General features: G+C 36.3%; 2 protein-coding genes across 3 annotated transcripts; both read left to right on the top strand.

Moving 5' to 3' along the window:
- Window positions 1-800: 800 nt before the first annotated feature.
- Window positions 801-9,945, top strand: LOC108479655 (DNA-directed RNA polymerase 1B, mitochondrial). Of its 2 annotated transcripts, none has more exons than XM_017782376.2 (19): window positions 801-1,923; window positions 2,557-2,787; window positions 2,871-3,004; window positions 3,101-3,167; window positions 3,283-3,341; window positions 3,541-3,658; window positions 3,955-4,068; window positions 4,273-4,404; window positions 4,494-4,910; window positions 5,320-5,370; window positions 5,888-5,958; window positions 6,462-6,546; window positions 7,219-7,371; window positions 7,455-7,529; window positions 8,037-8,126; window positions 8,227-8,274; window positions 8,478-8,592; window positions 8,694-8,797; window positions 9,243-9,945. In XM_017782376.2, the coding sequence occupies exons 1-19, from the start codon at window positions 1,108-1,110 to the stop codon at window positions 9,351-9,353; spliced, it is 2,991 nt and encodes a 996-aa protein (XP_017637865.1). In that variant the 5' UTR covers window positions 801-1,107; the 3' UTR covers window positions 9,354-9,945. The 2 variants fall into 2 exon arrangements, with proteins under 2 accessions (XP_017637865.1, XP_052879074.1); XM_053023114.1 differs by having other exon boundaries at window positions 807-1,923; window positions 3,104-3,167.
- Window positions 9,706-20,730, top strand: LOC108477837 (putative U-box domain-containing protein 42). The gene is given in 6 exon segments (XM_017780322.1): window positions 9,706-9,840; window positions 12,379-12,713; window positions 13,734-13,736; window positions 17,627-18,440; window positions 18,601-18,910; window positions 19,133-20,730. Coding segments are annotated over 6 exon segments (3,195 nt in total).
- Window positions 20,731-22,387: the final 1,657 nt, after the last annotated feature.

Raw genomic sequence — 22,387 nt, 5'->3', positions numbered from 1 at the left:
TTATATTTTAAAATTTATTTTTATTCAAATTATTTGGAAGTTCTTTTAAAAATTCCATGGCACTAAAACTTAAGCTAATATATTTAATGATACTATAGCAAAATTCAAAGATTTTTTGAAGGCCTATATTATTACAAATGGATAGGTGGAAAAACCGAGTTACTAAATAGTTGTTAATGGAACCACTTTTTCAATCTAAAAATACTTTGATTTTGTTTAATAGAAATTGTATAAGTAAATATATATAATTTTATTATTAAATACAATATATTTTTACAAACTTAATGTACTTTATTTTTATTAAATAATAAAAATGTATATTTACGTGTAACACAAATGATGAAAGAACTAATATCTCAATTGCATTATAAAATAAGGGCGTGTTTGGTTTTAGACAACATTTTATGCTTTTATTTTTATTTTCTGAAAATTGGAAAATATGTTTAGCTAATGGAGATAAAAATTATTTTCAATAATAAAAATAGTGAAAGCACGTATTTTTCAAAATAAAATAAAAAATAATTTATTTAAAATGTATTAAAATTTTAAAATAAAATGTAGTTAAATTAAAAAATAAAAAATGAATAATTTTAAAGTATAAGATGAAGGTTAAAAAATCAATTCCAAATTTTTAATCAAATCTATTTTGTTCGCGATAGTGATGTTATCTGTTTTACACCCAAGCCTTCTAAGCTGTTAGGGCTTAGCATCAAGGGCATGACCCGTTAACTAAGCGTTGGGCTAATTAGCAGAGCGTATGGGTTATTAAATTTAAACCCATGGGAATGGAATTGCAAAATACAGAGAAAAATCATAGGTTTTTAGGAGGGTTTAAAGGCGGCTATCCGTCTCTGCGAACAAAACACCATCCTCCCCCTGTCACGTCCAATCTCCATATCCTTCTCTTCTAAGAGCCTCTCACCCTTTCTTACAATTTCGAATATTTCATTGCATTATTCCCCCCCCCTTTTTTTCTTCCTTTCTCAACCCCTCTAAAATTTTCCCACTTCTTTCATTTATTTCGTAGACAAAACGAGAAAGGAAAAATCCTAGAGAAAGCTTTGAATTGTAGGCATTCCCTGTACACGAAAGCGACATAGCTCAAACATGTGGAGAAGCTTACTTAAACAAGCTTCCAATACACACAAGTCTAAATTTGTTCCTGAATCATGTACTTCCTCGCTTTCGTCATCTTCTTCTACAGGGTTTTGTCAGACTTCTGCTTTTATCAATAAATTCAGACCTTCCAAGGCCATAAACCATGGTTTTTCCGGATGCCCGATTCTGGGTTTTCGAGAAAACTATGTCTTTCCCTCGCAAAAGGATTGTTTGTGCAGATTCGGTTTCTCCCACTCAGGTAACCCTTTATTTTTTTCTGGGAAATTTTGGAACTTCAAAGGGTATGCAAGTGCTGCTGAGGCTATTGTTTCTAATGAAGACGACCTTTCGGGTTCTGAAGAAATCAATGAATTAGTAGAAGCAATGATCAAAGAAGAGAGGAAAGAGTCTTTTTCAAAGCAACCAAAGATAATGGTAGGAGGAATGGGGTTGGCGAAGTACAATACGTTAAAGAGGCGGCAAATAAAGATTGAGACTGAGGCATGGGAAGAGGCAGCTAAAGAATATCAAGAATTAATAGCGGATATGTGCGAGCAGAAGCTTGCTCCCAATTTGCCTTATGTTAAGTCATTGTTTCTTGGTTGGTTTGAGCCATTGAGAGATTCTATTGCTGCTGAGCAAGAGGTGTGCAAGGGGAATTTTAAGATAAGTCACGCTGCTTATTTTAATGAGTTGTCAGCGGATATGATGGCGGTTGTTACAATGCACAAATTAATGGGGTTGTTGATGACTAATACTGCTGGAACTGGGGGCATTAGGGTCGTTCAAGCTGCTTGCCAGATTGGTGAAGCCATTGAAAATGAGGTGAGGAGGTTATAATTTTTCAAGCCAGTGAATTTGTTCTATTGACATAATATGTGATGTTTATGGTGGATGAAATTTAAGAGAATTATGAGCTTTTGTTAAAAATTTCCAGTTGATAACATGATCTATATAAATTGATAACATTATTGCTGGAGTTTATGATATTCTGTTGTTGAAAATATCCATGTCCTAGTAAAGTAAAACTTACTTAAAGGTTCAGTCTTGTGATTGGTGGGACTGTTTCTAGATTTAAAATGGTAATTGGTCACATAGGAATGGTTTGTCTTTCATAGGACAGTGCACCCTGGAAATGAAGTTGGAGTTGAGATTATCAGCACAATTTTGTTTTCTGTTTCACAGGATAGAATATATGAATTTCTGGATGATATAGATTCAGGCAATTTTAAGTATGTGGGGGTTAGGAGATTGGTTATTGTTAAAGCAAGTTGGGCATGAAAATATGAAGTTTGAGATTAACATTGTCCCCCCTCGCCCCCCCTTCTGTTTTTTCTGAATGATGCGAGATAGATGTAGTTATTTTAGATTTATAACATAGATTTGTGCCTTATGCTAAAGGAGTATTTGCTATTTCTTGATGAGAACTTGTTTATGGGTGTTTCATATGTGGATCAGGCCAGGATACAGAAGTTCTTGGAGAAGACAAAGAAAAAGAGCACAACAGATAAAAAATCTGCCACTGAATCTGAACCTGAGACCACTGAACAAGGGAAACTGGCCAAAAATGAGGAAAAGCTGAGGAAAAAGGTGACTCAGTTGATGAAAAAGCAAAAGGTGCATCAGGTACGGGAAATAGTGAAGGGACGTGATACTTCAAAGCCTTGGGGTCAGGAGGCACATGTTAAGGTATGCGATTGTTGCAGTTGAAAATAAAATCTGTTCTGGCCATTGTGTGTTCGTGATGTTATATCATGGGGTTGCCATTATAGGTTGGCTGCCGTCTGATTCAGTTATTGATGGAAAACGCCTACATACAACCACCAGTTGATCAGATAGGAGATGGCCCACCGGATATTCGCCCTGCATTTGTACATGCTCTAAAAAATGTCATCAAAGATGGAAAGTAAATAGTCATCTCCTCTCTCTCACTTTTGACTTATTCTTCATTCACTCATAACACACAATAGAATTCGTATTTTTTGTATTTATCCTTTACCAGTAGAGGCAGTAGAAGATATGGTGTTATTGAATGTGATCCGTTAGTTCGCAAAGGACTTGAGAAAACTGTAAGTAGTCTTTAATAGATGGCACTTAACAAGCATTCCATTCATAAACAGCCCCCTTGAATAAATTTCTCTACTTGAAAGCATATGGATAAACTAATATCACTTGTGCAAGCAGGCTAAGCACATGGTCATTCCTTATATGCCAATGTTAGTGCCTCCACAAAACTGGACAGGGTATGTACTCAAGGTCCTATCTTTGTACAGTTTATTCCCTCTACTCATTCAGATATACTGACAGCTTTGTACAAAATTTTCCTGCTTATGCAAATATCTTCATTTGTCAACTTGAAAAAGCTATATATATATATATGATTATATTCCCACTTGTTCAGTTCCTATCCAATCACTGTTGAACTTTGTGATACTTTGGCAGGTATGACCAAGGTGCTTATTTGTTTTTACCATCATATGTCATGCGGACACATGGAGCAAAACAGCAACGTGAAGCTGTTAAAAGAACTCCAAGGAAGCAATTAGAGCCTGTTTTTGAGGTTTGAAATCCTTGAGATTTATATTTATATCTCTATGTTCTGCACTTCTAAGTGTCGGCTTATTTCATTTAATTTAATATGTAATTACATATTTTATTCATTTTTATGAATATTTATTAAATATTATATTTTTATTTTTATATAAGATTGCTGTTTTAATTATATAATTGAATAAATGTATAAGTTTGCGCTTAAAAATGAGAACAGTTCTGAATAAATTGTTGTCACTCACAACTTTATAACACTGTTCAGTATAGCCTCTTGTTACAATGATTCTATTATTTCTCATGCATCAGGCCCTGGATACACTGGGGAACACCAAGTGGAGGATAAATAGAAGGATTCTTGGTGTAGTAGACAGATTATGGGCTAATGGAGGTCGTCTTGCAGACTTGGTTGACCGTGAAGATGTGGGTACATGCCAAATAAGTAGAATTTGATTTTCTTGTGCTGGTTTATATTATCTTTTATTCATTATTTTTTGTTTCTGAGGAGAGATAATTTGTTTTCTTGTGAAGTCTACTGTTTTATTGCTTATTGAATATTAATTTGCTCTTTCTTATTTTTCAAGTTAATGATCTTCCATCACCTTTTAATTGTTAAATTTTAAATAGGTTCCTCTGCCTGAGGAGCCAGACACTGAAGATGAAACAGAAATTCGGAAATGGAAGTGGAAGGTAAAAGCTGTTAAAAAGGAGAATAATGAAAGGCATTCACAGCGGTGTGATGTTGAACTTAAACTTGCTGTAAGAAGCTGCCTTAATCAGTTTCATTGACTTTCTGTCATATCATGTTTTTAATATTGCACGTTAACTTTATTTTCTATTGGAGATAGGTGGCTCGAAAGATGAAAGATGAGGTTGGCTTCTACTACCCACACAACCTTGATTTTCGAGGCCGAGCATACCCTATGCATCCATACCTAAATCATCTTGGCTCTGACCTATGTCGAGGTGTCTTGGAGTTTGCAGAGGGACGTCCCCTTGGGAAATCAGGCTTACGCTGGCTGAAGATACATTTGGCGAATTTGTATGCTGGAGGAGTGGACAAGTTGTCCTATGAGGGTCGAGTAGAATTTACAGAGAGTCATTTGGATGATATCTTTGATTCAGCGGACAGACCTCTTGAAGGAAAGCGCTGGTGGTTAAGTGCAGAGGACCCTTTCCAATGCTTGGCAGCATGTATTAATCTCTCTGAAGCTTTGAGAAGTTGCACACCAGAGGCTACCATTTCGCACATGCCTGTCCACCAGGTATTTTTCCCCTAGCAAAAATGAAAAGTAGATGCTGAATTTCTTATTTCTTTGTTAGTTCTTTGGGTTTTTAGTCAAATGCTGCTAGAAACCAACACACATGAATTTATACATAGAAACACCTTTGTGTGTACATTCCTACTCTATAGGTTTTGGAGGTTTTCTCCTTTTGAGGATGCAATACCCTCTATCTAGGATTTATTGAGATCATTATCACTGTGTTAAAAGATGAGACTGTTTGCTTCATGTGACTGATAGATAGTGTTAACCGCTAGAAGTGCTGTATTTTATGTGATGTTATTGCCACTATAGCTGTATTCTCTGGTTTTCATGGTCATTTTGAGGGTTTCATTGTATTTCAATTGCCTGAATCATAATATTGGGTTTTTATGTCTTAATCTTCTGCAAGGATGGTTCGTGCAATGGTTTACAACACTATGCTGCATTGGGAAGAGATAAGGTAATGTACTTTTCTCTTAGTCATATTTCATAGAGATATTTTATCCAGCTTTGCCAAATTCGGATGTTTCAAACTGTTTTCCTTATACTAAAAGCAGAAAGCATAACTATTGATACTTTCAATAATCCAATTATGCTTTTAACTTTATTGTTAATTAGAATTTAAAGAAAGATTCAATCAAGGTTTTGGGTCTGGCTATAGAGGGGAAGAGATTTGAGAGATCTACAAAATGTTCAAGTTCAACTACATTCCATACATGGATTATTGATTCTTAAATGTGGTTTTTCTTAATATCTGGGTATCTCTTCATTCTCACTTGTTTTGTGGAATGGCTTCTTCACTCATAGCAAGTGAAAAGTCATTAAAGTTTGATTAAATACGGTAGTCTGTGTTTCTCCATGTCAACTGAATGTCTAGCTTGTATATATGGTGAATGAGTGATTCAATTAGCTTAAATCTGGATGAATACCTTTTTTTTTGTTCTTTGGTATGTTAATTGAACTGCTTTGGCTTTCAGTTGGGAGCAGCTGCAGTGAATCTTGTTGCAGGGGACAAACCAGCTGATGTGTATTCAGGAATTGCTGCCCGGTAAGTCTAACTTCCTGTCTCTAGTTCTCTTCTTTCTCCACCACCCATGCTGGGCAGGAGACTCAACAATTTTGGTTTATATGTAAATGCTAACTAAAGAGGCTTCATTACCCGGGTTTGATCATTCTTACCTCTTTGATTTCCGAAGGCTAAGATCAAGGTCCTTTACTCTAAAACCCTCAAAATTTTCTAACTGTTGCCCTCCTAATTTCGAAGCGGGTAGACTATACCTGAACTATGCCCTACAGCAATATCTGTCTAAGTAGTATGGATTCAAAAGATAAACTACAATCCCTACTCTGATAAGGTTACTTTACGCTTTTGCTTTAAACTGTGGTAAATTATTAACCTTTGAATTCAAAGGCAGACTCCATTTCTGACAACTAAGGCACATTAATGAATCCATGTATTTTTGTTAACAATCTGGTCCCACTAAGTGTATATTTTTACCAAAAGCTATATTCTCTCATTGACCTATCACTCAATTTGCAATTCTGGTGTAGGGTTCTTGATATTATGAAGAGAGATGCACAGGAAGATCCTGCAACAAATCCTAATGCGCTACATGCACGGCTTTTAATCAATCAGGTTTGTTTCATTTCCTTCTGTTACGGTCCTGAGTTACTGATCAAGTCACTGGACGGTTTGTAGACAAACTGTTTGACTCAGCGGGGCTTTTCCCCTTGTTTCTGTTTCTTCCACGCGAATATCCTATGATGAATATGTGGAACTTGTCAAAGGGAATTCCATACCTTAGACTTGTTAAGAGAAGAGTCTTAAACCTCTAAATATTGGAATAATTCCGTACTTAATTTTATTGCTATCACTCAGCATCTTAAATAGAGGTTACATAGGTTTACTCTTTTGAATAGAAGACTTATAAGCCAAGAAAATTAAAACATTGACTGTAAATAAAGAAAGACTCCTAATATCTCTCTAAAATACTTTTAATTATAAAATATCTCCTAAAGATATCAAATACTCATAAATAAAATCTCCTAATACTTCTAATAAAATAATAACCTGATCTAATAATTTATTGAGGACTAACACCTTCTGTTGGCTGAAAAGAGGAAAATGATGATCTGGAAAAATGTTATACTAAATAGGATGTGGGATTCTTCTATTATCTAATTTGTACATTTGGTCAACTAAAATTGCAACGCTTGTACTCAGGCGGTTAGTTCCTGGTGTAAGGAGTTTCATTGCTCACACTTGTGTTAATCTTATCACTGATCCGTCACTATTTCAAATCTTTAGGTTGATCGGAAGCTGGTGAAGCAGACTGTGATGACTTCTGTATATGGTGTTACTTATGTTGGTGCACGTGACCAGATCAAGAGACGGTTGAAGGAGCGAGGTGCTATTGCAGATGATACACAGCTTTTCGTTGCATCTTGCTATGCAGCAAGAGTGAGGAATTTTCTTGTGTGTGCATGTATGCATATCATTGGCTGGTTTTGTGTATTAACTTGATTGTTTTCTTCTATGTTCAGACCACATTGACTGCCCTAGGAGAGATGTTTCAAGCTGCAAGAAGTATCATGGGTTGGCTTGGTGAATGTGCAAAGGTCAGTCATTTATTGTTTTAATGTTTTATTTTGGTATTTATGTGATTGTGGATACTGCTAATGTTTTCTGACTCTGAAGTTGGCAAATGGCTCTTCTACAAACAGATTTATGAATTTATCATACATGCAAGAAGGCTAGAGAAGTAGAGAATAAAAGAATAGAAAGAAATGTTCATTGGTTTGGCACATGTATTTCTAGACTTAAAACCTAAGTGCTTAATGTTCGTTGAAACTGGTAATAAGTACTTTAAGGGAATTTGTGAAAATCTTTATATTGGCTATGCAATTGGTGACAGCTTCTGGTGAAAATTAGTTAAGTAATTAAGAATGAGAATCGAACTACTAACACAATATCTAATTCAGTTGGTGATTCCTACTAACTTGTTTTTATGGCGTTTTTTTGACATGCTTTCCATCTTGATTTGTTTGATTTTTTTGCTCTTGATTTTGTATTTTCCTATAATCTTTCTAGCATACTTCCACATGCTGACAGATGAATATAAACAGGTTATAGCTTCTGAGAATCAGCCAGTGCGTTGGGTCACTCCTCTTGGTCTTCCAGTTGTACAACCTTACCGGCAATTAGGGCGGCATCTTGTAATTGTCTAAGACATTTATGGAACTTTGAAATGGGAATATTTTACTATGCAAAAATGAAAGCATTAACAAAAATTCTAATATCTTTAATTTGATGCAGATAAAAACTTCTCTTCAGGTGTTGACCCTACAACGAGAAACTGACAAGGTACTTTTCTTCCATTATCTGTGCCCTTTTATGATTGCTGAACAAAGGAAATGATTGTCAAATTTTCTAGGATTTTATATCCATGGCAATAAACCATTTTCTTGATCTCCATTGATAGTGCAATTTTAGATTTGCTTATGTTCATAACCAATTTGCTATGTTGCCATGTGTAACTTCTAATTCTGTTAAAACTGTGATCGTAGGTCATGGTTAAGCGGCAGAGAACCGCATTCCCCCCAAATTTTGTTCACTCCCTTGATGGCTCCCATATGATGATGACTGCTGTTGCCTGTAAAAAGGCAGGCTTGAATTTTGCAGGTATGTAGTGAATTTTTTCCTGTAGTGACTTTTAGTGCATCCATGCGTTCATATATTTGCCTATCTGATGAAGTCTAAATTCAATGCTTCTGCCGTCACAGGGGTCCATGATTCATACTGGACACATGCATGCGATGTTGATGAAATGAATAGGATACTAAGAGAAAAGTTTGTTGAACTCTATGAGGCACCAATATTAGAAAATGTAATGTATCTCTGATTCTGCACTCTTTTAGAATTTATATTGATGCTTGGATTATTTTAGAGGCTTTCCTTGTGAAATGTGTTGTATATCGGCCAAATTCAAGTTTAAAAAAAAAAGGAAAGAAAAGAGTTAAGAGAGACTGTCAAATTTCTAAGATCTTCCATGCCTTTCTTGAAGTTCCATTATGATGATTTCTTTTCATGTTAAACACATTAATGGAAAAGGTAATATAGAAATGGCATATTGGGATAACCTTGTATTAGTATGGAGGTGAATATCTGCAAACTGCAATGAACAGTCTTGTATATCCAAGTTTCATCTTAATTCTCATGTATCTTCGATAGATGGTGGAAAACAAATTTCTCAAGTGATATAACATTTGTTATGTTTGCTGGTTAAATGTTTTCTGCTGATTACACGATGATGGTTGAATTTTTGGTTACAGTTATTGGAAAGCTTTCAGAAGGCCTTCCCTTCATTGAACTTTCCACCGTTACCTGAGCGAGGGGACTTTGATCTTCGGGAGGTTCTGGAATCTCCCTATTTCTTCAACTAGCTGGATGAGCGACTTATGATGGCAATCATATATATTCTTTCACCAAAGGGATGAGATTGTGAATTGGCAAAGCTCCTTTTTTCCACCTCATTAAAGAGTAAGGTCTGAAGTGAATGCATCAACAATGGGCTTGCTAACAACAGCCATTACCCTGTGGGCATTTTTGTACATATGCTATACAAAATAACCAATTAGGAGATTCCCTTCAAATTTATTGCCCCATGGCTGAAGTTGGGGCGTTGGTCCGCTATTTTTAAAGGATTCAAAGAAATAAACGGCGCCAATGGTCCTGAAACTAGGCTGTTCAATTTAAGCTATACAGAAGTGATTGAGGAAGTGATCTAGAGCAAGAATGGGAACTTCAATCAAGCACGGGGATCAGCAGAGTTTTTTCCAATCATTGGAGCAACAAACCATAGCAGCCCTGGACGCTGGTCTTTCTATTGATGACCAGGCTCATTCAAGTGTTATTATGGGCATCATTGATGTGTGTGTTCTTTGTTCCTCTATTGTATATTTTACCTGTGACACAGTTTTCTGGAATGGTGGTTGTTCCTTTGAATAAAAAAATAGTTTATTTCTTATAGTAAAAGAGGTTTAAGTTAAATTTTCTTCATTTGTTAAGATCATCTACTTTACTTGCTGATTTTTGTTGTTAGAATCCAACATTTTCAAGATGAGAAATGGTTGACTGATGCTTATCATCTTTTCTTTCTGGGCAAAGCTTATAATCATGTTTGCTTATTCCAAATTTTTGTCAGCGGACAAACAAAAGAAAAAAAAAATATTGAAGGGAGGTTATTTATTTATTTTTTGTCACTTCATTCGTGTATGTCAAATTCAGAAATTTGTGTTAGTAAAATAATGCTTCATATGATTTGATAAAATATATTTTATTTTCACGTTGAGAAAAGTAATTGAAAATTAAATAACTCATTTGTTAAATGAAAATGGAAATATACTTTTAAAAATGTATATATGAAAATAAGTTCCTTAAAATTGTTAAATAATTTATTTTAAAATTCTTTTAACTAAACACTCAATAATTTTCAATTTTCAAAAGGATAAAATCAACCATGAAATTTTAATTTAAATAAATTTCTTTGGTAAGATAGGGAGTAGTGATTTTTTGAGTTTAATTAGTGGGAGAGCAATTCTAGTGTGTAGTATAATAAAATAACTTTCTCAAAAATGTGTCATTCCTTTGGAAATTATTTTCAAAGGAACATGAGAATGTAATTCATTTAAATAATGGTGTAAAGCAACTTTCTCATATGGTTGGAAAGTGAAGAAAATTATCTATTTATTTATTTTCATTATTTTTATTTAATATACTTTTCCAGCTACAAAATCATAAAAGTTATTTAATTTTAAATTTATTTTAAGTATGGTTGAATTAAATATTAATTTATATTTAAATTTAATCATGTATTACTTTTAGAGTAATGTATTAACTTTTTATTTAAAATAAATAATATTTAAGAACAAACAAATATAACTTTTGTTAATAATAAATATAATTAAAAATATATATTTATTTAAGGGCCTAACTTCAAAAGTTACTGTAACATTTTCTACTAAAGTGTTTAATGAATTAATTTTATGGATATAACTTTTCAAAATTTTAATCAATATTACAATCAAGATCTTAAAATTTTGAATTGTAGTTGATTGGAAAGTAACCTTGTTTCGTTGGTGTTTGGCTCAACTTCACCCACATGCAAGGCAGGCACTTTAATGAAATTGTTGACCAGTATATTGCCATGTTAGAAGAAAGCAAAGAAGGTGTAACAATCCAACTACTACTTAATTACTATCTTTTTCATCATTAAACTTCACACCCATCTTTCGTTCATCCCAGATTAACATGGTCATCAAATCCTATTGGTCGAATGAACTCCTATATGGGAGAAAAACAATTGGTTTCAGCTCTCATGTTCAACACTTGTATTTGCTTTGTTAATATTAATATTAAACACGACACTATTGTCTGACTATTCTTTGTGTCTTGCTGCGTTCATAATCTTTTGTTTCCTTTGTTAAGCAAAAAAGGTGTTGTCCATATGTATATGAAGACGAGTATGCATCAAGTAAATATAGATACATACATAATTTCGCATGGAAGATAAAGTAGAGATAGTGCTTTTGATGTCAAGCAATTAAATTTGACTCACTTTCAGGAGAAAAGACTGATTGAATGAGTCTAACATCATTTCCAACTCAAATCTTCTGCTTCTGCAAGTTTCTTCAAGCTTTTGAGATTCTTTTCTTCTTCATTTTCATTTTCTTTTCTGTTGAATTCGAGTATAATAATTTAACCTTTTTTTTTTTTTGTTAGTTTAAGTTTTTTAATGGCACGCCCCAATCTCAATCTCAAAGAGCTTTAGGACATAACAACTCCCCTGTTCGAATTTGATGTGTTTGTGGATCACACAGTTCATGTATCTCAACTCACGTACAACCCAGTTCTGCTACCATTTTTAAAATAATATTTTGATCCGGAAGTTCACTGTTTGTCTTAGAAAACCGTAACAAGTACGGATTTCAGTATCATCAACCAGCCCGTTAGGAACTACACCTACAAACTAGAATAAACCATCAACAGTTTATTGGAAAGATTCCTACGAAGTAATCACGGTGAAATTTTCAGGCATCCCATCCCATGTATACTCCCTACTTTATATACAAAACAATGAGTATATGATTTTGAAACTTGAACTATGAATTTAAGGAAAGGTAGCTGTTATCTTCAATAGGACGCAAGTTTCAACCTGATTGGCAGACTTGCAGAATAAGTTGAGACAATGGACTGCATCAGCTCCTTAAATTTTGAACATGTATTTTTACTTATGTTGCTCTGACTTTTCATTCTTCTTACAGAATCTGTGTCCAATACAAACTTGCACATAAGTATGGGGATATAGTCCTCTAAATACTCTCTAGACATACTATATTTTATGCTACATTCTAATCCGAGGAACATAGCTTTCTTATATTTGTATGCAATACTTTTTTTTTTTTTCAGATAAAGAACACTTCCTTTGCTAGTGTTTTTGAATCCTTGTTGGCAGATATTTCATCAATCATAGAATCTGTAGAATGTATACAAGCTGAGCAGGAAAACTTTGTTGAATTGGGATGCTATCTTTATCGAGTTTTTCCAGCAATAATGGAGTTGCAGTTTTCAGAGAATCCCCCAAAAAATACAAAAGTGATTGTAGAATCTCTTTCCATGAATGTCAATTTGGTTAAAGATCTTGTTGGAGAATGCCATAAAGAGAACCATCCAGTCTCAGATGCTGAACTTGCGAAGATCTTAGCTAAGCTAGTAAGGGTGATTAAAGACATAGGTGAATGTTTGTGTTTGTGATGAGCATTGGCCTGCACTGCAACATGTGACCAGCAGCTCACCAAGCTGACTTGCATTAGAGCAGAACCGAGAGCAGCACCAACTTGGTCCATTTTGATTTATTTTGTTCAAATGTAACTTGCCTTAGTTGAATTGTAACTTGTAATCAAAGTTAGTAAGATTTTTGATGTAATTGATGTAATGGCTGATCATATCAACTTACTTGTGTATGTGGTTCACATTTTGAAATTGTTAAGCATTAGTGGGAGTAGTTAAGTCATTAGGTAATTGTTCATTGACTTTGTAATTCATATAAGCTATTTTTTCAATGAAATGAATTATCATTCAGTCATTCTTGAGCTCAAGTCCTCTTTGTTTTTGCTTGTTTTTAATCCTTTCAATTCTCTTAAGTTTGTATGAGAGTGTTGTTGCTGCCAATGTTCCAACAAATGGTATTCAGAGCCTAAGTCTTTGAGGGCCTCTGTTTTGTTGGTTTCTTTGTTGAAAAAATATAAGCTTGAGAAGGAAGAAATCGAGGCTGTTAAGTTTGTTTCAGCAAGATGAGCTTTACAGCACCTCCACCTCTAGTATTTGCTGGTGAGAACTACCACATTTGGGTAGTTAAAATGAAGACCTATCTTCAAGCTCAAGACTTGTGGAGTGTAGTAGAAAACGACATCGAACCACCTCCATTGAGGGCTAATCCCACAATTGCTCAGATAAGGCAGCATGCTGAGGAGAGCACCAAGAAGCACAAAGCTTTAGCTTGCCTGCAGAATGGAGTGTCAGATGCAATCTTCACTCGGATCATGGCCTGCAGCACACCTAAGGAAGCATGGGAAAGGCTGAAGGAGGAGTTCATGGGGTCGGATAAAACTAGGCAGCAACAAGTCATCAACTTGAGGAGGGACTTTGAAAACCTGAAGATGAAAGAGTCTGAGAGCATTAAGCAATACTCAGACAGAATCATGGCCACTGTTAACAGCATAAGGCTGCTTGGTGAGGATTTCAGTGACAGCAGAGTGGTTGAGAAGGTTATCACCACACTTCCTGAGAGATTTGAGTCTAAAATCTCATCACTCGAGGACTCAAGGGACTTGACAACTATCTCTTTGTCTGAGTTGGTGAACTCCCTTTATGCATTGGAGCAGAGAAGGGCCAACAGGCAGGAAGACCATCCTGAAGGAGCCTTCCAAGCAAAGGCCAAAGAGAGCTCCAGCACAAGCCAGAAAGGAAGGAAGCCTTGGCTTGACAAGAGGGATAAGCTAAAGAGAGACTCAGGCAAGAGGAAGTTTCCACCATGTGTCCACTGCAAGAAGACCACACATTCTGAAAGGTTTTGCTGGTTCAGGCCAGACATCCAATGTAGAAGCTGCAAGCAGTTTGGACATATTGAGAAAGTTTGTAAAAACAAACCAAAGGCACCAGCACAACATCAGACTCAAGCTCAAGCTACTGAAGAGCTTCAAGCTCAGGAGGAGCATGTGTTCACAGCCTCTTATTTTTCATTTTCAAATAAGGTCAGAAGTAATTGGTTGGTGGACAGTGGCTGCTCACACCACATGGCAGGTGATGAAAGTCTGTTCAAAGATCTAGACAGAAGCCATGTCTCTAAAATCAGAATTGGCAATGGTGAATTGATTGAAGCCAAAGGCAGGGGCAGTGTTACAGTCAGCACTTGTACAGGTAACAAAGTCATTTCAGATGTGCTCTTTGTGCCTGATATTGATCAGAATCTGTTGAGTGTTGGTCAGTTGGTTAAAAAAGGGTATTCCCTAGTTTTCAAGAATGACTCATGTGTTATTAAGGACTGTCATGGTCAAGAAATAATTACAGTAGGCATGGTAGATAAATGTTTCATGCTAGATGTTAATCAGCTTGAAAACAAAGCTTATGCAAGCTTGGCTGATAATGCTGGTTTATGGCATAGAAGATTTGGCCATGCTAACTTTAGATCACTTGATCTGTTACAAAAACAGAATTTGGTAGAGGACATGTCTAAAGTAGAAGCAAATGACAGTGTCTGTGATGTTTGTCAGTTTGGCAAACAAGCCAAATTGCCATTCCCAGTGAACCAAGCCTGGAGAGCTCGAGAAAGGCTTGAACTGGTGCATTCTGATATTTGTGGACCAATGAAGTCCCCTTCTTTGAATGACAGCAAGTATTTTGTGCTGTTTATTGATGATTTGACCAGATTCTGCTGGGTTTACTTCATGAAACACAAATCTGAAGTGTTTGAGGCCTTTAGCAAATTCAAGGCACTAGTGGAGAATCAATCAAGCTGCAAAATCAAGGCTTTGAGAACTGACAATGGGACTGAGTACTTGTCTGAGAGGTTTCAGAAGCTTTGTGAGCATGCAGGGATCCATCATCAGCTCACCACTGTTTATACCCCATAGCAAAATGGAGTTTGTGAAAGAAAAAACAGAACAGTAATGAATATGGCTAGATGTCTGTTGTTTCAAAGCAAGCTTCCAAGTAAATTTTGGGCAGAAGCAGTCAACACTTCAGTTTACCTGTTGAATAAGCTTCCTACAAGAGCTGTAAAGGATAAAACACCCTTTGAGGCATGGTATGGGCTCAAACCATTCGTTTCCCATCTGAAGGTGTTTGGATGCATGTGCTATGCACTCATTCCAGCTGAAAGAAGAACTAAACTGGAAAGAAGGTCTGCCCCTGGGATATTTGTTGGCTACAGCAGTACAAAAAAGGGCTATAGGGTGTATGACCCTTCAACAAAGAAAATTTTGGTGAGCAGGGACATTAGATTTGATGAAGGAAAATTTTGGAGTTGGGATGATTCTGAAACGAGTCAGTTTGATGAAGATCAGCTCGATATCAGCCTAGAGCCAACTGAAAATGAACCAGAAAGTGGTGACATCGATGATCCTCTTGTGAGAGGAACCAGAACCATTGCTGACATCTATCATAGGTGTAATGTAGCCATAGTTGAGCCTTCAAGCTATGAAGAAGCTGCAAGGGACAGAAGCTGGAAAAAGGCAATGGAAGCTGAACTTGAGATGATCAGAAAGAATGAAACATGGGACTTGGTTGATAGGCCAGACCAGAAGAAAATCATATGTGTTAAATGGGTTTTTAGGGCCAAATTCAACTCTGATGGCTCTTTAAACAAACATAAGGCAAGGTTAGTGGTGAAGGGCTATAGTCAAGAGTATGGCACTGACTTCATGGAGACTTTTGCTCCAGTGGCTAGGCTTGACACAATCAAGCTTCTTTTTACCTTGGCTACACAGAAACAATGGAAGATTCACCATTTGGATGTCAGGTCAGCTTTTCTGAATGGTTTTCTGAAAGAAGAAATCTACATAGAGCAACCAGATGGATTTAAAGTTCCAGGAGAAGAGAACAAGGTTTACAGACTGAAGAAGGCCTTATATGGCCTGAAACAGGCACCTAGAGCCTGGTATGACAGAATTGATGAATATCTGTCAAGGCTTGAGTTCGAGAAAAGCCTAAGTGAACCAACACTTTATGTGAAGAAAGCCGAAGATGAAACTTGGCTAATTGTTTCAGTTTATGTGGATGATCTACTGGTGACTGGAAGCAGAACTGAGCTGATCAATGACTTCAAGACTCAAATGAAGGAAATGTTTGATATGACTGACTTAGGAGCCATGACATACTTCCTTGGTATGGAAGTGAATCAGTCTGATCGAGGAATCTTTATCAGTCAGCAAGCATTTGCCCTGAAGATCCTAGATAAGTTCTGCATGTCCAATTGCAAATCAGTGAACACACCAATGGCTCAAGGAGAGAAGCTGACCAGCTTTGGGAACCAAGAAAGAGTTGATGAGAAGGAATACAGAAGCCTAGTTGGCTGTTTACTTTATTTAACAGCTACTAGACCTGATCTTATGCATGCTGTTAGCTTGTTGTCTAGGTTCATGCATTGCTGTGACACATCACATTTTAAGGCAGCAAAAAGGGTACTTAGATACCTTAAAGGAACCTTGAAACTTGGAGTCATGTTTAAGAAAGAAAATGAGCTTAAACTTATGGGATATTCAGACAGTGACTGGGCAGGCTCTGCAGATGACATGAGAAGCACCTCGGGTTATTTTTTCACACTTGGCTTAGGAGCATTTTGTTGGAGTTCAAAGAAGCAACAAACTGTTGCTCAATCCACAGCTGAAGCAGAGTATATTGCAGCAGCAGCAGCAGTGAATCAAGCCATTTGGCTCAGGAAGTTATTGTCTGATTTGAATGAAGAACAAAGTGAAGCTACTGAAATTATGGTTGACAACCAATCAGCAGTTGCTATAGCTAAAAATCCAGTTTTCCATGGCAAGACTAAACACTTTAAAATTAAGTTCCATTTTGTTAGAGAGGCTGAGCAGACAGGAGAAATCAGTCTTGTTCATTGCAGTTCACAAGATCAATTGGCTGACATTCTAACCAAGCCACTCGGTACATCCAGATTTGAAGCTTTAAGGAAGATGATTGGTGTTTGTTGCTTACAGTCCAAGGAGGAGTGATGAGCATTGGCCTGCAATGCAACATGTGACCAGCAGCTCACCAAGCTGACTTGCATTAGAGCAGAACCGAGAGCAGCACCAACTTAGTCTATTTTGATTTATTTTGTTCAAATGTAACTTGCCTTAGTTGAATTGTAACTTGTAATCAAAGTTAGTAAGATTTTTGATGTAATTGATGTAATGGCTGATCATATCAGCTTACTTGTGTATGTGGTTCACATTTTGAAATTGTTAAGCATTAGTGGGAGTAGTTAAGTCATTAGGTAATTGTTCATTGACTTTGTAATTCATATAAGCTATTTTTTCAATGAAATGAATTATCATTCAGTCATTCTTGAGCTCAAGTCCTCTTTGTTTTTGCTTGTTTTTAATCCTTTCAATTCTCTTAAGTTTGTATGAGAGTGTTGTTGCTGCCAATGTTCCAACAGTTTGATACCATCTACAACATTTGGGGGCCAGAAGTATGTGGAAACTGCGGTCTGGTCTCTTTCGGATGAATTGCAGAATGTTCATTTTGAATTCAAGCAACCTATAGAATCACAGATGTCTTATGCAATGCAGATCCCAAGTTCTCAAATGTTGCCATTTTCGGAAGAATCAGATCTTTACCCTGTTGATGACGAAGTATTGGTGCCTACAGAGAGTTCTCAAGTTTTGAGTATGCCATGCCCGGTTGATTTCATTAAGAGTACAAATCAGAGAAGCCAAGAGCAACATGAAAACGTGGACAAATCTTTGGTGACATTGCCACATGTAGCTCACTATATCGAACCATTGTACAACACATTCTTCTGTCCATTAACCAAGCAGGTTATGGATGACCCAGTTACCATTGAAAATGGAGTGACGTACGAGCGGAAGGTCATAACAGAGTGGTTTGAAACCTCCAGTCATCAAGACAATATAGTCTGTCCAACCACAGGGATGAAGCTAAAAAGCAGAGTTTTAAGCGTCAATGTTGCTCTAAAGACCACAATAGAGGAATGGAAGGAGAGGACTGAGGTTGCAAGGATCAAAGCTGCCCGTACCGCATTATCGTTGGCTTGTTAGGATAGTATGATACTAGAAGCAATAAGAGATCTGCAACGTATTTGCAAGAGAAGACGGAATAAAAAGGTACTAGTAGTTAATGTTGGAATATTGCCATTGCTTATTAGGTTACTTGGATATAAAGATAGAGATGTTAGATGTGAGGTTTTGGAATTATTACGACAACTGACGGAGGAAGATGATGAAGGAAAGGTTTGATTCTTACCCCTTTCCTGATATTTTTATAGCATGATTTTGAGCTTAAGCTTAGCATCTATGATATATATATATGCATATATTTACATATATATATTTGATCTTGCAATAAACCCATGTTTTCCTTGGAGATATGAATAGTTATATATATTTTCAGGAAATGATTGCTAATATAATGGATATATCGGCAATGATTGAGTTGATGTCAAGTAGTCACCAGCAAATTAGGCATGCATCATTGCTTTTCTTAGTTGAGCTTTCAAGATCTCAAGCTTTGGGTGAAAAAATTGGCTCAGCTACTGGAGCAATTTTGATGCTGATCAGAGTTAAATTCAATCATCATGTTGATTCCTTTGCTGCAGAAAAAGCAGATGAAATTTTAAAGAATCTAGAGAGATTTCCAGATAATATAAAGCAGATGGCTGAAAATGGATTCTTGGATCCTCTTTTAAATCATCTAACAGAAGGTAATTAAATTTCATTATGTTGTAGCTGATAACTTGTAACACTCCAATCTAAAAGCTCCACCTATTGTGGGGTCCTTTTGTAGGCAAAAGAACCGGTTCTAAACTAAACATTTCTGTGAGTTAGATTTGCTGAAGGATGATTAACTTCTGATAATAAGTTTCAAACATGTTTCAAAGTCAAACATAAGCATGCTGATTACAGTTACGTGGTTAACTGAACAGGTTCTGAGGAGGTTCAAATGGAAATGACAAGCTTCTTGGGGGAACTCATACTTAGTAATGACAGCAAAGTGTACGTGGCTGAGAAGGCTTCTACAAGTATTATTAAAATGGTGCAAAGTGGGAACACTATTTTCAGAAACGCAGCATTTAAAGCTCTATCACAAATCTCATCTCATCATCCAAATGGCAAAATCCTTTTAGAAACTGGCATTCTCAACATTATGGCTGAAATGATGTTCACTCGCAGGATATATGATGAACTAATGGATTCAAAGAAAGAGGCTGCTGCAATACTTGCAAATGTTCTTGAATCTGGGGTTGAACATGACAGCATCAAAGTGAACACTCATGGCCGTAGGTTAAGCTCAGATTATGCTGTTTACAACATTATCCACATGCTTAAGAACTCAACTCCAGAAGAGCTCAACATCAATCTCATCCGGATTCTGTTATGCTTAACAAAGTCACCCAAATCAATGGATACAATTGTTTCGGTTGTGAACGAGACTGAAGCAAGCTATACCCTCATTGAACTCATCAATAACCCACATGAACAACTTGGGGTTGCCGTAATCAAGCTACTGATTTTGCTTGCGCCGCATGTCGGTAACACACTAGTTGAAAGGCTCTGCAAAACCAGGGGACAACCTCTGGGTTTAATGGAATGCCCTTCTGGAACTAATCACATTACAGAGAAGCAAGCACTTTCTGCAAGATTCCTGGCGAAACTCCCTCAACAGAATCTCACACTCAACCTTGCTCTTCTCAACAACAATGTCGTCCCCACAATCCTTGAGAGAATCTTTCTAATCCAAAGAAATGGAACAAGAACTAGCAGGCATGCAACTGTGTACTTAGAGGGTCTTGTTGGAATTCTTGTTAGATTCACAACTACATTGTATGAACCCCAAATGTTGTTCCTTGCAAGAACTCACAACTTGACATCAGTGTTTACAGAACTGGTCATCAAAACATCCAGTGATGAAGTTCAAAGGTTGTCAGCAATTGGACTGGAGAATCTCTCATTAGAGTCAATAAATCTATCACGGCCACCACAGATAAAGAAAACTGGGTCTAAAAAACTCTTCCGCCTACCGAATTTATTGTCTTCCAGGTCAGTTGAAACCAGAAAGATGCCAGTTCTATGTCCAGTTCATAGAGGTGCTTGTTCTTCAGAAACCACATTTTGTTTGATCGATGCTAAGGCAGTTGAGAGGCTGTTAGTATGCCTGGACCATGAAAATGATGAAGTAGTTGAAGCTTCAATGGCTGCTATCTGTACTTTGTTGGATGACAAGGTTGATGTAGACACCAGTGTGAGCCTGTTAAGTGAAATCAATGCTATTCAATATGTATTGAAAGTAGTGAAAGAGCATAAACAAGAGGGTCTATTGCAGAAATCATTTTGGATGATTGAAAAATTCTTGGCAAGAGGTGGAAATAAGTCAGTTTCTGATATATCACAGGATAGACTACTGCCTGCTTCATTGATTAGTGCTTTTCATAATGGGAATGATAGTATGAAGCAGATGGCTGAGAATATTTTGAGACACTTAAACAGGATGCCGACTCCTTCAGCTACTTATTACAGCATGTAATGAAAAGATGCTTGAATTTCAATTCAGCTTTGGAAGCTCATCTCTGAGAACAAGCCAACCATTTTTGTTGCGTAGTAGTTCCAACTTGTGATGGGAAGAAAAGAAAAGAAAACTTGTTTTACGATTGCCATTACCATTTCTTTCTTGCTTTTAAAAGTATAGTAATTAGATATTACCTTTTAAAGTTGATTAAAGGAATCAATTGGATGATGTATAATTTTGCTTTAGAGCTGACTAGTAACATACCACATTAAACCAATGAATATTAAAAAGACAATTATAAACGTTAATTTCTTCCAAGTTAGTGGACTGTCTAATGCTTTAGCATTTCTCACTCATTCTAAATCATCTGGATTTCCTACATATTATAACTTGATTCTTCATCCTTGCTCTAGAAAAATGGAATTGCAGCTTATAACTATCTGTGTATATTTTATCATTGCTGGTAGGCTTGACTGTAAGAAAATATATTCCATTGGACTGTTATCATCCATCATTAAATAAGAATCATATAATAATAGATTTGTGTTTCAGACCTTGGAAGGACCAGGATTGTATGTGACACAAGCAAGACATGACAGTAAAGGACAAGAGAGTGCCATTGTTTACTTTTTCAGGCTTTTTCATCTGTAAACTTGATGAAAACCGCCATTCTAGCCTTCCAATAAGTGTAATCCACACCATTAAGCACAGGAGACGAGACATTGATGAACTTTTTATTGCAAACATATATCAACATCAGTAAATCAACAAGATGTGTTAAATGGTAGGATATCATACCAATTAAAAAAAACTAAGAACGACGTTTGCAGCAAAACTGAGCAGTGGCAGAAGCAATGCTACGAGCAGTGTCAACTGCGGCACTGATGAAGAACAAAAAAGAACAATGAAGAACACAATGATATTTTTACGCAATTTGAGCCTTGTCCAAAGAGATAAACCATTATTTTAATACCTCATGCAACAAGTGATTAGAAACTCTAACACTCACTATATTAGAGTCTCACTTTTGCACCTAACTATATTCCCCTAAACTTAAGATAAAAATCAAGTAACACACTTGATTTTACACTCAAATAGAAATAAGTGCTCTTAAATCAGTACCACACTTGTACAAGCCTCCTCAATTTATAAACATTCAAGACTTGCTAACATTGTAGATCAATTACAATCAATCTTTACCTAGAAAAAAATAGGATAATAAGCTCTAAGAATATGCTTACAAGTCTACCGAATCTGGTTCAATCTCTTCAAAGCAGGAAATTCAATGTCCTAAATCTAATTCAAACTGATCTTCAAAATATGTTGCGGTTTGGATATCATAGATGCTTTAGCCTGGAATTGGTCCACGAATGGTACGTTCCCTATAGCTGAAACTTATAACCATTATGTTGGCGCGTCTTGGGGGTTGATGATCTGATTTATTGCTGATTTGAAAGTGCTCAACTCCTTAACGTGTACGACAATTGATTTGGATTGTCTTTAAAGGTCGCCTTTTGACCAATGAAGAGCATGGCAGACGAGGATTAACTAGAGATAGGTGTTGTGTTCGATGTGGTGCAAAGGTTGAATCAACTTTACATATTTTGAGAGACTGTATGTATGCTAAGGGGTTTCAGAATGCCACTGTTCCTACCAGGTCTAAGGCTAAGTTCTT

The sequence above is a fragment of the Gossypium arboreum genome, chromosome 12 (genome assembly GCF_025698485.1).
Source record: "Gossypium arboreum isolate Shixiya-1 chromosome 12, ASM2569848v2, whole genome shotgun sequence".
Lineage (NCBI taxonomy): Eukaryota > Viridiplantae > Streptophyta > Magnoliopsida > Malvales > Malvaceae > Gossypium > Gossypium arboreum.
Note: the sequence above shows the minus strand (reverse complement) of the source record. Positions and strands in the feature narration are given on the sequence as shown.

Coding starts and splice junctions, on each gene's coding strand:
- LOC108479655 (XM_017782376.2), top strand. CDS start 1,108: ATGTGGAGAAGCTTACTTAAACAAGCTTCCAATACACACAAGTCTAAA. Junction 3,659..3,954: donor AATTAGAGCCTGTTTTTGAG/GTTTGAAATCCT, acceptor CTCATGCATCAG/GCCCTGGATACACTGGGGAA. Junction 7,530..8,036: donor GGCTTGGTGAATGTGCAAAG/GTCAGTCATTTA, acceptor GAATATAAACAG/GTTATAGCTTCTGAGAATCA.